Source organism: Meleagris gallopavo, chromosome 1, assembly GCF_905368555.1.
Source record: "Meleagris gallopavo chromosome 1, MGAL_WU_HG_1.1, whole genome shotgun sequence".
In the NCBI taxonomy this organism is placed as follows: domain Eukaryota; kingdom Metazoa; phylum Chordata; class Aves; order Galliformes; family Phasianidae; genus Meleagris; species Meleagris gallopavo.
The window spans coordinates 7,758,131-7,775,197 of NC_139404.1; the positions used below are offsets into that span (position 1 = coordinate 7,758,131).

Genomic DNA, 17,067 nt, shown 5'->3' on the forward strand with positions numbered 1-17,067 from the left:
GAGAATGTCTGCTGATAAGGCCAATAGAGAGGGAATTACTGGGCCTGAGTGGTGTGGGGTCAAACTTGCTGAGGGAAGGGGTGACACAGGGCTGCATAAGGGAGGGAAGCAGTTGAGTATGTTGTGGATTTGGTGTTGGAGGATATCGGCCACTGAGACAGCTTTGATTTACCTTCAAATCCCAAATATTCCTCTTACAGAATAGCAGTATCTGAGAGATACCTGACATGAGAAAACACTACAGAGGGAGGTCTCAGACCTCAGAAGTAGCAATATATACGTGAGCATCTACTCTTGTTAATCCAGCTTTGTTCAGTGACTAGCATCAGAAGACTAAACAATGTGAAATTGTTAGGATCACTTACTAGAACAGAAACATGCTAAGCAAATTTTTTTCAAGTCCATTGAAATCAGTGGGAGGGCCACAGCTGTACTAAAATGCGAACATGACCCTGGAGCCTGGCAGTCAAAGAGCAAGTGAGGCAAGCCTGCTTATGGTTTCTTTTGCCCTCTGGGGAATCATTTCCACGTCTGCAAAATGATTCTAACGTTTGTTCTGCCAGATCTGAAAAAATAATGTATTGCATGCACTTCTTGGAAGCAGTTATGCAGGGAGAATGGCTCTCAACTCAGCATTTCCCATGTTCATGTTGTGTCCCAGGAGGGCTACAATACCATCACTCTTGACTCACAGAGCTTAAGAGAGGGGGATTAATTAGTTTCACTAGTTTGACCTCGCAGGTCATTAAAATGCATCCTGTTATGCCAAAGGTGTGGAAGATGATTTGGTGTGAGTTTTTCTTCTTTGTGATGTCCAGTTATGGTATAAAGCACTTGAGAGACAGAGGGTCCATCACATACCATGGCAGATTGTTAGAGTGATCAATTATTCTTGCTATTAAAAATGTGCATTCTAACATGTTTCCAGTTTGAATTTGTCTGGCTTTAGCTTCCAGAAGGTAGCTTTTCTTATGCAGTCCTCTCATTGATTAAAGAGTCTGGTGGTGTCCTATGCCTTCTCCCTCTAGAGTTATTTATATGTTTATCAAATTGACTCTCAATCTTCTCTTGATAAACTAAACAGACTAACCTCTTCAGTTTTCACACTGTAACATATTATCCCTAATTTTGAAAACATTTAAAGTTTTGTTTGTTTGTTTATTTTTTCTTTTCCTTTTTTTTTCATACATTAAAAATGCAGAAGCGGAACTGTATTTAGTATTGGAACAACCCTCTTGCCTGTGATACACAGGTTTCATTCTACACGTTACTTTCATCTCTAAATACATCTACCTGCAGACTTGATTAGCACCTTTTTGCACACAGTGGAAGCTCTTGATAAATGTTGGATCCACTCCAGCCTTCAGATTTCTTCTCTCTGGGACACATTTCTACCTTTTGAAAGCAGTGCTGGAGCTCCTTGACTTGGAGTTGGTTTGGGATCACCAGCAGACCCACTTGTGCTGCTTCCAGGCTTACTACTCAGTCTCTCATAAGCCAATTTTAATACTGTTTCTTTTCTGCAGATTGCTGATAAAAACGTGACTCAGTGCCGTGGCAGGCAGAACTGCTTCCATCCCCCCTCCTTGGCAGTGATCTCCCATTGACAGCTCTGTTTGAGATCAGTTTCTCATACATTTCTTAATCCATTTAAGCTGTGCTTTACTGGTATTGTATGGTGCTCCTATTTTTTTTTTTTTTTTGTCAGAATGACACGCTAAACTTAGTTAATTGTTTTGGAAAGCTGAAGTCTTATTATATCCACACAGTCACCTTTATCAGGTGACTTGTAATCCTTTTAAAGAATGGAGCGAGGTCTGTTTGCCAAGACTTAAACAATGGTTTTGGTGAGTATTAGCACTGTAGCTCTCTTTAATTTTTCATGAAGTGAATTTGTGTCAGCTTTGTTGCATACATGTATGGATGTATGTGGCTGCATGTGTCTACCTAACAGTACGTTGCAACACCCTTTGTGAGGCTGGTTCCCTATACGACCCACAACAAAACTTTTTCACTTTTTTTTTTTTCATAGGCAAAAGATCACATATGTTCTTCCAAATGTGCATTGCTTTGTCAGTCGGTGTGTTACACCCAAGCTGATATTTGAAAGGGTTAATAGGACAGGGAGGGATTAATATCAGGGAGAGGGAGGTGATTGTCCCCCTCTGCTCAGCTCTTTTGAGGCCCCATCTGAAGTACTGCATCCAGGCCTGGGGCTCCCAGCTCAGGAAGGGTGTGGAGCTTTTGGAGAGGATCCAGAGGAGGGCACTAAGATGATCAGAGGGCTGGAGCACCTCTCCTATGAGGAAAGGTTGAGGGAACTGGGCTTGTTTAGCTTGGAGAAGAGAAGGCTTCAGGAAGACCTCATTGTGGCCTTCCAGTACTTGAAGGGAGTGTATAAACAGGAGGGGGAACGGCTGTTTAACAGGGTGGACAGTGATAGGACAAGAGGAATGGTTTTAAACTGAGACAGGGGAGGTTTAGGTTAGATATAAGGAGGAAGTTTTTCACCCAGAGGGTGGTGACGCACTGGAACAGGTTGCCCAAGGAGGCTGTGGATGCTCCCATACCTGGAGGTATTCAGGGCCGGTCTGGATGTGGCTCTGGGCAACCTGGTCTGGTGGTTGGCAACCCTGCACATAGCAGGGGGTTGAAACTAGATGATCTTTGTGGTCCTTTTCAACCCAGCCTGTTCTATGATTCTATGATTCTATGACAGCTTGCAGTTGGAAAGGGAGAGCAAGGATGTGCTTTACGGCAGTGATGTCCAAAGCTGATCAATAGCATTGATTGTGGAAAAAATTTTGAAAATTGCCAATATGATTAAACAGCCATAGTTTTATTTTCCAAAAAAATCATCTAAGGAACTATTCAATAGAGATAGTGTCTCCAAAAAGAAAGTATCAAATGCTTAAACAAAGTGTCCCTGGGATCAGGGGTGGGTGGTGGTCACCAAGGGTATGTCTAAGCAGGAGGATTAATCTTCTCTGAAACAAGAGAGGATGACAAGTGAGACAGTACACTCAAAATAGTTAGGTTGATCTAAAAGTAATGCCTTCATTTTTTTCTTTGGAAACTACAATAGGTAGAAAGAGCATAACACTATTTGATAGAGCAAATTCTCAGCCACAAAACAACATAGTCACCATTATTAGCTATGTATTTTCATCAGCAATGAACAAGAGCTTGCATGTCTCACTCGTAATAATCTGCACCAGCAGATGTGTCCCTCTGTTTCACAGCTGCTATGATTGCATCATTGCTAGGAAAATGTTGCCCACCCAGTCCATCTTTCGTTGGCTTGAACTGATGGAAGTCAGAAGGTACCAAATCCAGACTATATAGTGGATGTAGATGACAGTCCGGACAAGATTGGCAATGTGCTCCATAGTTTTCAAATTGATATGGGATCTGGTGTTACTGTGTTGCAAGGGAAAAACTGTCTTCTTCTCTGGTCTGACTCTGGAAGTTTGAGCCTCCAGCTTAGTCAGTGTTGTGATGTAGTGGTCAGAGTGGATGGTTTGTTTGAGTTCCAGGAAATCACCCCTTTCCTATCCCAAAAAACAACGCATATCACTTTACCTACTGAGGGCTGCATCTTGAACTTTTTCTTTGATGAGGAATTCACATATCACTCCTCTGTGAACAGCAGTGTGGACTCTTGCTTGTAGTGGTGACACCACAACTTGTCACCAGTAGTTATGTGATCAGGGAAACTGTCACTTTCAGCCTCATATTGGTGCAATAAGTCCTGACAAAGTTGTGTATGGTGTTCTTTTTGTTCCTATATGAGCACTCATGGGACCCATCTGACACAAACTGTGATGCTTATGTTTCCACCGTTGTTTCCAACTCGCTGAAGCCATTGTCAGTGACATCTACTTTCTGGGATCCCTCTTGGCGTGGGCACAGTGTGCCCTCCTCCAGCTGAGATAGATTCCTGAAATGGTGTTGCTGAGGCGGCTCTTGGTCTCCATGCTTGCTGGAAGTGCAAGCTGTAGAAGAGAATATCTCAGTGCTTGGCACATGCTGTCTTTCCTCCCCACCCCCCTGCTACCGACCACCTGGAATGGGACCAAGTGGTGCATCTGTTTCAACGTCGAAAGCGATTCTTGTTGCTATTAGCCACGTTCAGCCCCAAATTGAACCTGGCAAGCAGCTGGCATGCTCAGAGCTAGTTTGCTTGCAGATGTATGTGTTTTGACAGGAAGTGCTGCAGCCTTTGAAATGTGATGCTTAGAAAATAGAAAGAAGTAATTTCCCACCTAAAAAGATTCATCTCTCACATGGGAGGTGAGCAATGGATAGGCAGTGTAGTCTGCACCAGCCAGTTTGATTTCTTGAACACTTTTTTACTCTCTCTAAAATGATCAAGCTGCAAGGAGTTAAAAGATCTTCATTCAGTTAAAGTAATAACCTCTGATCAACCTCACTACAATTGAGGAGGCTCTGCTGCCTGCTGCACCTTCTTCATGATAGCAAGATTCCCTTGATTACTGTTTTCTTATTCAAAATTCACAAATCTCGATGTGTGGCTAAGAAGCACTCAGTTTCTTGCAACTGAACTTTCTTTAAAAAATGCTGGAGCTGTTAAAGGATCTGAATGTCATAAAAAGGCTTGCTTTTTTATTTCCCTTCCTAATGGTTTCTCTCTGGAACCTTCAAGAGAAAAATAAGGCAGGATTTATCAACAGTGCTAAAGCAGTGAGCAGGGACACCCCTGCAAATGTAAAAAGTCGTACAGTCGGTGGTTTTACTTCAGGGAGACACGTAGGAAAGTGCTTGCTGCTTTTCTTTGGGCCCCTGAGGAATGCATACATTGCCACACCAACTCTGCTGGCTCTTTCCTTCTTGGTGTGTCACTCATGAGTGATAGGTTAGGAGAACAGGTTTGTTGACTTGACTTTCACTAGTTAAGATTGAGAGCATGTCAATATGACCAAGAAGAGATAATGACCCTTTGGCAGAGCTTTCAATCAAAATGGACCTTTTATCTGCATTCCAGTGTTGCCTGTCAAGGGCAATTACACAAAGAAATGCATTGGGAGCCAGCTCAGAAATGGGAGCCTGAGCTGGAGGTTGGATTTGGGTAGAAATTGCTGTTACGCAGCCACATCTTTATCAGAATACTTAACAGTCAAACAAGTTTTTCTGCAGTTAGATAAACGTCAGCACATCCATAAAACCACATATGCTGCAGCTTCAGCTGGTGTCAGTTGTTTTGGGCCAGTTTCGTCACTTCGGCTAGCAGTCCTACAGCTTCTCAGACTGTGAGTTTGTGTCTCTTAAAGTGAGTTTATGGAATGTCTGCCACTGCACAATGTAGCACACATAAAATATTCAGTAAGAGTTCCCAGCATTTCTTGGGCTGAGTTGTGTGATTTGCTCTGAGTCCTACTTTGGCTAGACTGGCAGAGTTGAGTTTATAAACCCAGCAACACAAGAGATAAATGCTGCAGAAAGTGCTCATTTGGTTTCCATCCCGGGCATTCAGTCTCAGAGAGGATGTGATGCAGTGCAGGGTGGAAGAGAGTGGGATTATCACTTTGTGAATATGTTTTCTAAATTATACTTCCCTAGTTACATATGTTTACTCTCTTTGCTATACCAGTATGTATCTTCTCAACATCCTAATAGCACCACAGTCAACCTCATTTCTTAGACAGGGCTATTTGTTGGTCTTGGCTGGTCTATAGGATGAAAGGTAATGGCTTTAAGTTGCAGTAGGGGTGGTTCAGGTTGGATATATTCTCAGAAAGAGTGGTGAGGCATTGGAACAGGCTGCCCAGGGAGATTATGGAGTCTTATACATGGAGGTTTTCAAGAAAAGGGTAGATGATGCATTGAGTGACATGGTTTAGTGGGCATGGTTGGTGGTAATGAGGTGATGATTGGACTAGGTGATTCTACTACTCTTTTCCATCCTTAATGATTCTGTGATCAGGCAAGATGTTCAAGGGTTACTTGGCAGTCCATGAGAAGTGTAGAGAGTTATGGATTAGGTGTTCAGCTCTCAGCCTAGATTTGTAGTGTTACATTATGCTCAATGGGATGCTGTGTTTCTTAGCTACCATAAAGGTGGGTAATATGGGTCTGCTCTCTCTCTCAGGTGCCAGTAATTTTAACTGAGTTCAAGGTGTAGCGAGTAAGTGAATGAGAGCGAGAAAAACTCTATTACAAGCCTTCACTTTCACAAATTGCTTTTGAGAACAGTTTGTGGCTAGAGATTTCGTTTCTAAATCTTTTGCCAGTGGAGACAAGCTGTGAATCAGGAGCTGTCAGGAGATTTGGTTCCAGTGCCATCATACTGGTGAAAAAGTAGGCACAGGAGAGCATCTGAATTTCGCAGCCTTTGTTGAGGGTTCACCTATTGTGTTCCTGAGATCTGGACATTCCCATCTGTTTCCCATCAGTTCACTCTTAATTAATTAAGTAGCAAAGAATTAATGGAAATTAATTGGGATTTTTTTTTTTTTTCATTAATATGTTGGTAATGATTGTCTCCCTAGCTTTCTCCTGTGCCTCTGGCGAGTACTTGGAGATGAAGAACCAGGTGTGCAGCAAATGTGCTGAGGGGACCTACTCGCTGGGCAGTGGGATCAAGTTTGATGAGTGGGACGAGCTGCCAGCAGGATTTTCCAATGTGGCAACATTCATGGACACAGCAGTGGGCTCAGCTGAGAATAAAGCCAACAGCTGCAACAAGTAAGAAGTTCTGTGTGTGCCTGGGTTATGCAGCAATGATGAGCCCGTGCTTAAAATAAGCTCCTGGCCCACATCCTGCAGGTCTTTTCTCAGCACTTAGTGTGCATTTGGGAGAGGGCTCCTACCTTGGGTATAGGTGTGGTCTAACACAGCTGGTGTGAGAGAGGATTTTGTCTTGCATGAATTTTGGGAGTGCTTTAAATGTCATTTATCTTGTAGTAAGTGGTTGATCCACTAGTGAAGTGGTGTGGCCTTTCCAAGGTGTGCTGTTGGGAACAGTATTTAGAGTCCTTAAGATTTGGAAAGCTCAGCTCCATAAACATACAGGGAAATTATTTGTCTATCTGAAGTGAAAATCCATATCAAACCACACAATACAGTGGGAGGGATAGGTGTAGGGAATGCTGCAGACGCTGCAAAGTCCTGCTGTGGTTACCTTGTCCCTCTCAGCTGCATGAAGTCAGCTTAATGATTTACCTAAGCTCTCCAAGAGGGCAAACAGCTCCAGTAATGTCAAGACTGAGAAGGAAAATTTTTAGCCATTTCTTTGCTGCAATTTTGGTCTCCTTGGACTCATCAGCAGATCGTGAGCCTAAGACCAGCCTGGAGCTGTGCTTTTTTGTAGCTGGAAAGCTCCAAAGTTATGGTGCAGTAAATGTGGCTAAAAGGTACTTTCACAGCCTATTTAGAGACCCACGATGGCTGCAGAATGCTGTTTCTGAATATGACTGAAAGTGTGTTGGACCGATTGCTAACAAACCTTTCCTGTGCAGATTGGGTCCTAAATTTCAGTAGCGTATCTGTCCCCATACATAGTTTTAATGATAAATATTATTTTTAAGTGAAAAATAAAAGGCTCCTCAGTAACAAAGTTATAAATCCACTGCATTTAGTTACTCTGGGACTTGGGGTTCTTTATTGCGTTAATACATTTTTGTACTATATTGTAAGAAAGGTCTCCTCGGTGCCTGTGATCTGAGCTGAGGCTTGTTTTGTTTGTACTTACCAGCTCTTCATGGACACCACGAGGGAATTACATCGAGTCAAACAGGGATGATTGTACAGTTTCTCTCATCTACGCCGTGCACCTGAAGAAGTCCGGTTCTGTCTTCTTTGAATACCAATATATTGACAACAACATCTTCTTTGAATTTTTCGTAAGGCCTTTTTTATGATGAACCCAACCTTGCATTATAAGATTTCAATCCGGAAAAGAGCAGCAAAACAAGTTTTTTCATAGATCTAAAATAGGAGCAGCCTCGCTGGGCTTCCACCATGCTGGATCCAAATTACTGAATTAATCTGGTGGGACCTGCATGGTAAAGGCATCCTGCTCTTCCCATGTGGATGGACTGGTTGGGGTATGAGAAACCAGGAGGTTCACAGCACGGGGCTATGTGGTGCAGTGTAGTTGCCCCAGTCTGCCCTTCTTCATGGGGAGGAAGTAACAAATATGCATTCTGTTGTCAGATGAATGTAACAAGATCATGAATCCGAGATCCAGTTGCTTTAATGGCTGACTGATTTGCTCCCACAAAGGAACAAATGTATTGGTTCTCTGAATGCTAGATTTGAATACGGCTTTTTGTTACTTTTGGCCATGTCCCGCTGATTCACATCCTTACATTTGTCATTTCCTTCTCAGTGAAGCTGCAGCCTTTTACAGAAATGCCCAAGTAAATAACTTCTGGTGGTCCCCAGCATTTCAGGGAAACCATATTTGAACTCCTCTAAAAGCTATTTTTGCTGAAATATATTTAAGGGTGATTTTCATCCTTAAATATAGGATTTTCATCATCCTTAAGGGATGGGATGGAATGTAATGAAGGAACACCATCCAGAGTGACTTTGGCTGGCTTGAGAGGTAGGCCTGTGCAAACCTCAAAGCCAAGTACAGTGTTCTGCACCTGAGTCAGAGCAGTCCCAAGCACAAATACAAACTAGGTGATGAGTAAACTGGGAGCAGCCAGGTGCCTGCACTTCTGGTCTGAGGGTAAACAAGGAGATGTCCTCCAATATGGGATGCAAGTGTGGATACTTCTTGTTAAATACTCAGTGCTTCCCTTCCCAGGCCTTTTTACATAATAAAGCCCTTTGATTCTTATGAAAAGATAATGTACTATCCGTTTTCCATATAGGAAGTCAGACACAAAGATGCTCAGGCTGAGACTCTGTAAGATAATTGGATCTCTAAATCTTCTATTTAGGTACTTCTCCCCATTTTGCTTCAGTGCAGTGGGTCTAGATGAGAATTAAGTGTGAAGATATGGAGTTATATGACTTACTTCAGGCAAGATGTGGAGTAACTTTGAGGAAGAGTCTTGACCTCAGATCTACTGAATTTCAGCTGAAAGCATTGAAATGACCTTTCTCCGTGCTGGAAGAAAGGCTGAGTATTTGAACTCATGCCTAAAAGGGACTTAGAACCTTATCTTTAGAGAAGATAGCTGTGAGAAGAAATGAGTGGAAAGCTTTGAGGCCACATGCCAATCCCCGCTGTTATCCTGCCTGGATCTGGGGGCCCACAGCTACTGGATTTGAGAGAACTGGAACTTTTAGGGCCTGGGAGAAGGGAGAAGCAGCCAAGACAAGATGAGCAGCATCCAAATCTGACGACCGTGAGAGGGCATGGCTCTTCCTGCCCTTTTTTTCATTTGCATCAAGAATGCCATCAGTGGAGGCTGATAGCAAGTTTTGAAAGTTTTTTTTCTCTTGTAAATAAGGCAGCTGCCGTCCTAAATATGTAGCAACAGGAGCAAGCTGAATCTTATCATTCCCAGACAGCAATCTTTAGGCTGGTTGAGAGGTGTATCTGATTGTGGTCACTGATCTTGTGTTTTTAATTAACAGATACAGAATGACCAGTGCAAAGAGATGGAGTCCACAGCAGACAAATGGGTGAAGCTGACAGACAATGGGGAATGGGGCTCTCATTCTGTAAGTAAAAATTTGTTCACAAATATATATATTTTTTGCATTTATCAATGACTGTAATTTCCTCTGAACAAGCAAGGATCAGATCCTGTGAATGCATGGGAAGCACAACTTGCCTGCTACTGTGGGCAGGGCCACTGCGATCTCTAAGGAGCTGATCCTGAAGCAAATGATAGACATGCAAGAATTTCTATTGATTTCCCTTAATCAAGTGCTGTATTTATGAGGCTGAACAGATTTACGCAAATCCACGTGCCATGGTCACTTGACATGATGGTAATTGAAATCTTCTGCAACATTTGTTTGCTCATAAGACCCTGCCATGCAGCCATGGGCACAGTGTGTGATATGCAGGCAGGCAGGGCTGGCTTTTTGTTCCTAAGTGCATGCAGCCAGCTTGTGCTTTCCAACTTATCCTGCTAAAAAGCAAGCTGGAAGCACTGAGGTGGCTCCTGTAGCAAACATGAGTGCCCACGTTGGGAACAGCAGCCTTTTCCTTGGCCTATGGCCCGACCAGCTGAGCTTGCTTAGTGCACAGACCATGTGCAGACTCATTAGTTCATACTAATGCCTGATTTTCACTAGACCCTCATAGCCCATTCCCAGAGCCATGACAGCAAAGGCCCATTGTAGATGACGTGATGCCAGAACAAGAAGGCTTTTTGTTGGCATGGAGAACACTCTGCTCTGTTTTCTGTTGTCTGCTTATCTTCCTGGAGGATAAACTGTGTTCCTGAGCCAGCTCTAGTTGGCAGCGCCTGGTACCTCAGGTGCAAGCCTCCCATGAGTCATGTTTGGAGGTGAGAGAGCTGGATCAGAAGGGGTGAGTAACACAGATTGAGGAGTGGATCTGGGGCCAGGCCATTGGTTCAGGTGAACCAGAAGATATAGACTGAATCTGAATGGGAGATGGTGCTGTTTGAGCTCAATGTCTGGAACGTGCACGTGCCTGTGTGACTGTGAGGATGGCTTGAATGTGCACGTGCCTGTACTGACTGTGAGGATGGCTTGAATGTCATGTAGACATGAGCCAGGTGAGATGGCTGTTCTGGCTCCCCTTGAGGCTTTTGTCTGTGCAGCAAATCCTGCTAGCTTCTCTGGTCACAATATTCCATTCACTGCAGCCTTTGCTTTCAGCACACTAGGTCTGTTACATCTCAACATCTCTGTACCACACAACATGATGTTTGGTTCATGTGGTCCAACTTTGGCTGTTACCTGTGGTAACCTAGCTCTCCCCTGGATTAAGGTTGCCTGGAGGAGTGGGGGATACAATGTGCTTTGTCTCCTTTTGCTGAGTTTTTGGATTCTATCCTGAGTGAAAAAAACCGTTGTCCTGCCTGGACTGCACTGCACTGCTGTAAATTTCAGTATTCCAGACCCTTGTGCTGGTAGAGTTTATCCCTTTTCTTGGATGAGGATTGTCATACAAAGATACAGCACCTTCAGGCCAACACTTTCACTGGCAGAAAGCAACTTGTAGAGTAGTGGTAGGTATGGTAGATCTTTTCCCAGTTCTATTTACTACACAGTCAGAAGCAGCTCTTGGTGTTTTTCCATAAAACTGGAGCATCAAACAGCTTTTTTATTACACCCACTTTAGCACTTTTCAAAGATGTTTCCACAGCATCTGCCTAATTGTCTCTCCATTACTTCTTGTCTCACTAAGCAGCTTAGGAAAAGCTTGAGTTGCTGCTTGGATGCGCAGAAACAGAGCAACAGAAGAGAGAAATAAGATGTTTCTTGGAGAGGGAATGCAAACTAATAGTCGTACATACTGTTGCAGGTAACCTTGAAATCAGGTAGTAATATACTATACTGGAGAACAACAGGGATTCTCATGGGGTCCAAAGTGGTAAAACCAGTTCTGGTGAAAAACATCACAATTGAAGGTAAGAGATATTTGCCTTTTAGGTATTATCTCACTCTTTTGTCACGGTGCTTGACAAGTGCTATTTCTACTGGTGTGCTCTCAACACCAAAGTGACTTTTTTAGCCCCCTTGTTCCCTTCCTCTTATTTTAATGCACAGAAACAAAACATGAAAACTTCACTGTCAGGGATAAGGCTGAAGAATGAATTTAGCTGGTACATGAGGCCATCTACTGGAGAAGACTAGCTTGGCTAGCAGAGAGGAAAGGGGCAAGGAGGTTTTCTATCATAGAAAAGAGAGGAAAGGAGCAAAGAGATTTTCTGTTATAAAAAAGGCTATGCTTATTGGTGAGCCTCTCAACAGTGATAAATAGGCTGACACTTTTATCATAACAATGGTAGTTAAATTACTGTTTAAATAATTAATTTAATCTGGAATTGCAATTGCTCTTTGGTGCCTTTCTCTAAGGTTTAGCAAGCTTGGAATACTTTGTAAGGTTCTTACATCGGTCAAGACTTGCACTGAGCAAAGATTGATCAAGATTCAGCACAACCAAAGTTTTTAGAGTGCTTAAAGCCTGTGATTTTTAATCTGTGTAATGGCTTGTTTTCCCAGATACACAGGTTGTTAGTAGTTGGTAGAGCACACCTCTCCGTATTTTATTGTTTTACCTGCAAATTACCTTACAGGAGTTGCATATACATCTGAATGCTTCCCATGCAAACCTGGTACTTACAGCGACAAACCTGGTTCATCTGGCTGCCAAGAGTGTCCAAGAAATACTTACTCTGAGAAAGGAGCTAAAGAGTGCACCAAGTGTAAAGAAGAAATCTATTATGCAGGTACATAAATCAGATGGGATTGAGAGAATGAATATGTAAGGCGTGTTTCTGTATACAGCTGTGAGAATTATCCAACAACAAAATTTAGTGTCCAGTTGATCTGAAGAATGGAAATTCATGTGGAGCTTCCCAAAAGCTGCAGAGGACACTTGTGTACATAGCAGGCTACAATGTTGGGCAAAGCAACAAGTGCTAACATGAAGGGACGGAGATCTTTTTCGATCTCTAAGGGAGCCCACTTTCTGAAGGTGTGCTGTGCCCTCTCGTGGTAACTTGTGTTACTGGTCGGTGGTTCATCTACTGACTTCATCACTGCCTTCAGGCTTGTGTTTCTAGGAACCTCGTTCCCAAATAATCTCCTGGCCCATTCCTGCCTCTCTTGTGGTTGGACGATGTGGTACATCTCAAGTCTTCCCAGCTGTGGTTAGCTGCTGATCATGAAACAACATGAGCAAAATCTATTTTTCATGGTCAAAATGTCTCCAGATTTCTTTCTTGCAATTATTTATAAGAAAGTTGTTGAAGAATCAGTTACCAACAGCACCTGCTATAAGAGTATTTTTCTTTTTAGAAGAGGGATCCAGTGCGTGTATAGAGCGTCCTCCATGCACTAACAAAGACTTTTTCCAGATCCACACTCCGTGTGATAAGGAAGGAAAAGTAAGTAAAAAGCCTGATATTATTTATAATCTCATTGAGCTTTCTGTGATGTCTGGATTTGAAAACAAGGTTTTCTAAGAATCTCTTACCCAATTGCTATCCCAATTTTGCTTCCAGAACTGAATCTCTCTGAGGCTGCTGGTGTGCCCTTTAGCTGCTTTCTCCATCTGTATCCATTTCCATTTTATTCTTCTGTAAGAATTTGCTTGTCTCGTGTCTGCTTAAAAGATCTGTTGTAATGAAATGCTAAGCTCCTTGCTTTTGTGATCAGTCTGACTGGGTCCCCGGTGCTGCCTGTGTGCTCATAAAACTAAAGTTTGGAGCACAGGCTGAAGTGGTGTCCTAAATTCTAATGTTCCCTAAAACCTAATGTTATTTGTGTCTTTCCTGGAAAATTTTTAGCTTATGTTAACATGCTCTGTCCCAGCAGTGCTTAGACATAATTCAAGTGCTGGCATGGCACAGGAGCACAGGATGTGGCCACATCAGTTTTGAGTGGGTGTTTAATGTGACGTGCCCCTTGGTTTTAGTGTCAAAGAAGAGTCCACAATCTGTTTAAATAACAGTATAGATATAAGCTAGTTATTGTGTTCATATACTGTGGCACAGCCTAACTGCAGGTATGTGCTTGCCTTATGGAATGCCTCAAAAAGCCTGAACTCTCAGGTTATTTTCCTCAGAATCTAATGAGTCTCTCATAGGACGTCCTGTTGGTGGAGCAGACTGGCTTTGGAGCTCTCCTGCCCTTTGTTCCAGCAGTTGCATAGGGATTTAGGAGGAATTTGGAGAAGAAACTCCCACTTTGGGATATGCCCACATGGACAACATGGTCAAGCCTGTTTTACCTCTTCATGTTTCCATCTTTCTCAGATCTGCACGAGACAGAAAGTACACAAAACCTGTAGCACTTATGGGTTGTTGGCCTAATATTTGCTGGCATTGTGGACTACTTTGAGGTTTCCTGGTCAGGCAGTTCCAAAATGCAGCTGAGAGATGATGTGCTCTAATATAGAAAGCATCTGTGAATTTAGTCCCAGAGCTGGCAGACTCTCCAACCTGTTCTTGTCTCACTGATTCTTGCTCTTTTAACTTCTTGCAATGACTTGAGGAATTAGCAACAGTATTTAAATGCAGCCTCCTACACGTTGCCGTGTAACTGCGATGGGTAATTCAAGGCTCCTTGGCATTGAGCAGACTTTCACCATTGGCTCTCTTAGTGTCTCCTCGGTGGCCCTTCCCTTCACTGAACATCATCAGAATGCAAAGTGGGTCTTTCAGCAAACACCCTTCATCTTCAGGTTGAATAAGAACATACCAATGGCAATGGCAATGCAGTGCCATTACTGGTCTGCAGTTTTTGGCATCTGTGGAAATCAGTCAAAGTTTGCTTTACTCCCCAGCTTTTTTTCTTTATGATGCAGTCCAATGAGGGCTTGACTCTGCAGTCATCTGCAGGTCAACAGTGGTTGTAAAGCATCAGCCTAAAGGCTTATCGACCCATGGCTTACTATAATTGTCCATGTTTTTCACTGGATGTCTGATTGTTGTCTCCACGGCATGTGTGGAAGTGGCCTTGGGAGAGTCATGCACTTGTCTCCTATTGATTTTCACTCATCTTCTGCTTTGAAAATCCTGTGATGGTCACTTCAGCCCCAGTCTTAGAAACCCTCACCACTGCGGCTATGGGCACTGTCTGACCCCTTTCTCTCTGCTCAGTTGCAGTAGTTTTATTTTAGTGTATATAGTGTGTCTGGGTTCTGGGCAACCCCACAAGTACTTTGCTAGCTTCTAATCCTTTTTTATTTTAAATGTGGGCACTTGTGATGCTGCTAAAATAGACAGCAATACTCCAGAAAATCCTCTAAGTATTTGGGACCAGCAAGGGAAGGCTGATCAACAAGGAATGAGGAGATAGCCAAGGAGGACAGCAAGGCAAGCAGAGAGACATGTCACTCTGACACTGGGGACATTCCCACTGTACCATGTTCTCATGCTTCTGGCCTCAAGGATTCCTGGTTGCGCTGCTGAGTCTGAAAAGTGGAAGAATCCAGAGTGTGAGCTCTGACCAGGTTAAATTATTAACACTTGGATTTCCCTGAAACTCAGCTAATATTCATCTTGAGATATTAAACCCTTTTTAGGGATAGGCCTAAAGTCAGATGAAAATTTGAAACTCAACTCTGTGAGTGATTCATCTCACTTATGTTGCCAACAAGAGAAGGTGGCGAGGCAACACCATTATATAGGTAATGGTACAGACTTACTCATATCAGCATTCATAAATTACTCCTTAAGTAAAGCGGAGGGACTAGAGAGGAGTTGGGGAAGTTCCTGTTTGTTTCTGGCTTTTGCTAATTGGATGAAGATGACTACTGAGAACTTGGGTTCTTTGCAAAGAATTGGCCACTTTGCAGAAAATGCAAAACTTACAATTTTCTGCTAACAAATGCCTTCCAGATAAAGGAATTTTATAGTGGAAAAGTTATGTCTAAGGTTGCTATGGCCAAAATGTACAGATTATTTATTAACTTGTTAGAATTATTTACATAGTATTCCACAGAAACATTTCTATGGAAAAATTCACTAGATAAATAGTAATGCACTGTAATAATTGTTTTAAGCTTCACATTTTTTCCTTTACTCTTTAAGACCTGAGATCTTGAAATTGCTTGTGAATACAGTCATTTATGTTTCCCTGCTTTGCCCTTATTGTTCCAGATGTGCAATGTCTGTCTTTGGCATAAAACATTGGGAATACCCTAACTCAATTATACAATATGCATGCACCCTTGTATGGTGCATGCAGTCCTAAAGCTTTCTAACACATGATGTGAGCTCCGTGTCTTCTCATTCCAGACTCAGATCATGTACAAATGGATTGAACCCAAGATCTGCAGAGAGGACCTCCCTGATGCATTGACTCTGCCTCCTTCTGGAGAGAGGAAGGAATGTCCACCCTGCAATCCTGGCTTTTACAGCAATGCCTCATCTTCCTGTACTCCTTGCCCACAGGGCACGTTTTCAGACGGGACACAAGGTAGGAGTCCTAAAAAAATGGCTTGTGTCTCCAGAAGTAACTGTCTATTTGCGTATGACTGAATTTAATGACACATCATCATAAGCCAGAGTTTATTTTCTGTAAAGTTCTTAGTATTTGCCATTAGAGAGAGGATATTGACTATCTGTTTTTCCTCTGAAATCTTTTTTATTGGAGTTTTCTGCTCTAAATTGACCTGCTGTGTTCTGAATACATTTCTCAGCTGGTTTAAATATCCTAGGGGTAATTTCAGTGGTTTCTGAAAAAGAAATCAGAACTTTTGCTGTCAGTAATTCTTCATCCATACTTCTCTCCATGCCATGATCTTCCCTGTGCAAATCTCATTTCAAGCACTGTCAAATTAATATTCAGCCAGCATTTTCTGAGCACAAATTCTGGCTCATTGGTTCTAAGATGTATTGAACTGGTGGTCACCTGCAGAATTTTATGGGGACTTGTGTTCACCAGCATGCTCAGTCTTTCAACTTAAGCCACTAAAAAGGGCATAGGTCTCATTGCTACTCTTCTAATCCTGATGGTGAGGCACTGGAACAGTTTGCCCAGAGAGGTGATGAGTGTCCCATCACCAGAGACATTCAAGGTAAGGCTGGACCAGGCTCAGGGCAACGTGATCTAGCTCTAGGTGTCCCTGTTCTTTGCAGGCGACTTGGACTAGATGACATTTAAAGGTCCTTTCTAACTGAAACGATTCTGTGATACGTCTTTTGATATTTAGATATAAAGAAACAAATGATGTTATTTGCTCATTATATGCTCATTATTTGAGATGTGTTTACTCTGTGTAACCTCTCTCCCTTTAGAGTGCAAAGCCTGCCCTGCTGGGACTGAACCTGCTCTTGGCTTTGAGTACAAGTGGTGGAACATCTTACCGAGCAACATGAAGACTTCTTGCTTTAATGTTGGCAACTCAAAATGCGATGGAATGAATGGTGAGCAAAACTCCCTTCACTGTTAAGTGCCTTTCTGCCCTGCTGGTTGCTGTTGTAGTGGAGCAGC

General features: G+C 42.7%; 1 protein-coding gene across 1 annotated transcript in view; it reads left to right on the plus strand.

The window, feature by feature from the left end:
* Window positions 1-17,067, plus strand: part of ELAPOR2 (endosome-lysosome associated apoptosis and autophagy regulator family member 2) — a 95,160-nt gene that overhangs the window by 57,171 nt on the left and 20,922 nt on the right. Inside the window, exons 3-10 of the mRNA XM_085216300.1 lie at window positions 6,510-6,705; window positions 7,715-7,862; window positions 9,556-9,642; window positions 11,426-11,531; window positions 12,201-12,353; window positions 12,925-13,013; window positions 15,870-16,050; window positions 16,872-17,000. Coding sequence (XP_085072426.1) covers window positions 6,510-6,705; window positions 7,715-7,862; window positions 9,556-9,642; window positions 11,426-11,531; window positions 12,201-12,353; window positions 12,925-13,013; window positions 15,870-16,050; window positions 16,872-17,000 — 1,089 coding nt within the window. The remainder of the gene's footprint in view (window positions 1-6,509; window positions 6,706-7,714; window positions 7,863-9,555; window positions 9,643-11,425; window positions 11,532-12,200; window positions 12,354-12,924; window positions 13,014-15,869; window positions 16,051-16,871; window positions 17,001-17,067) is intronic.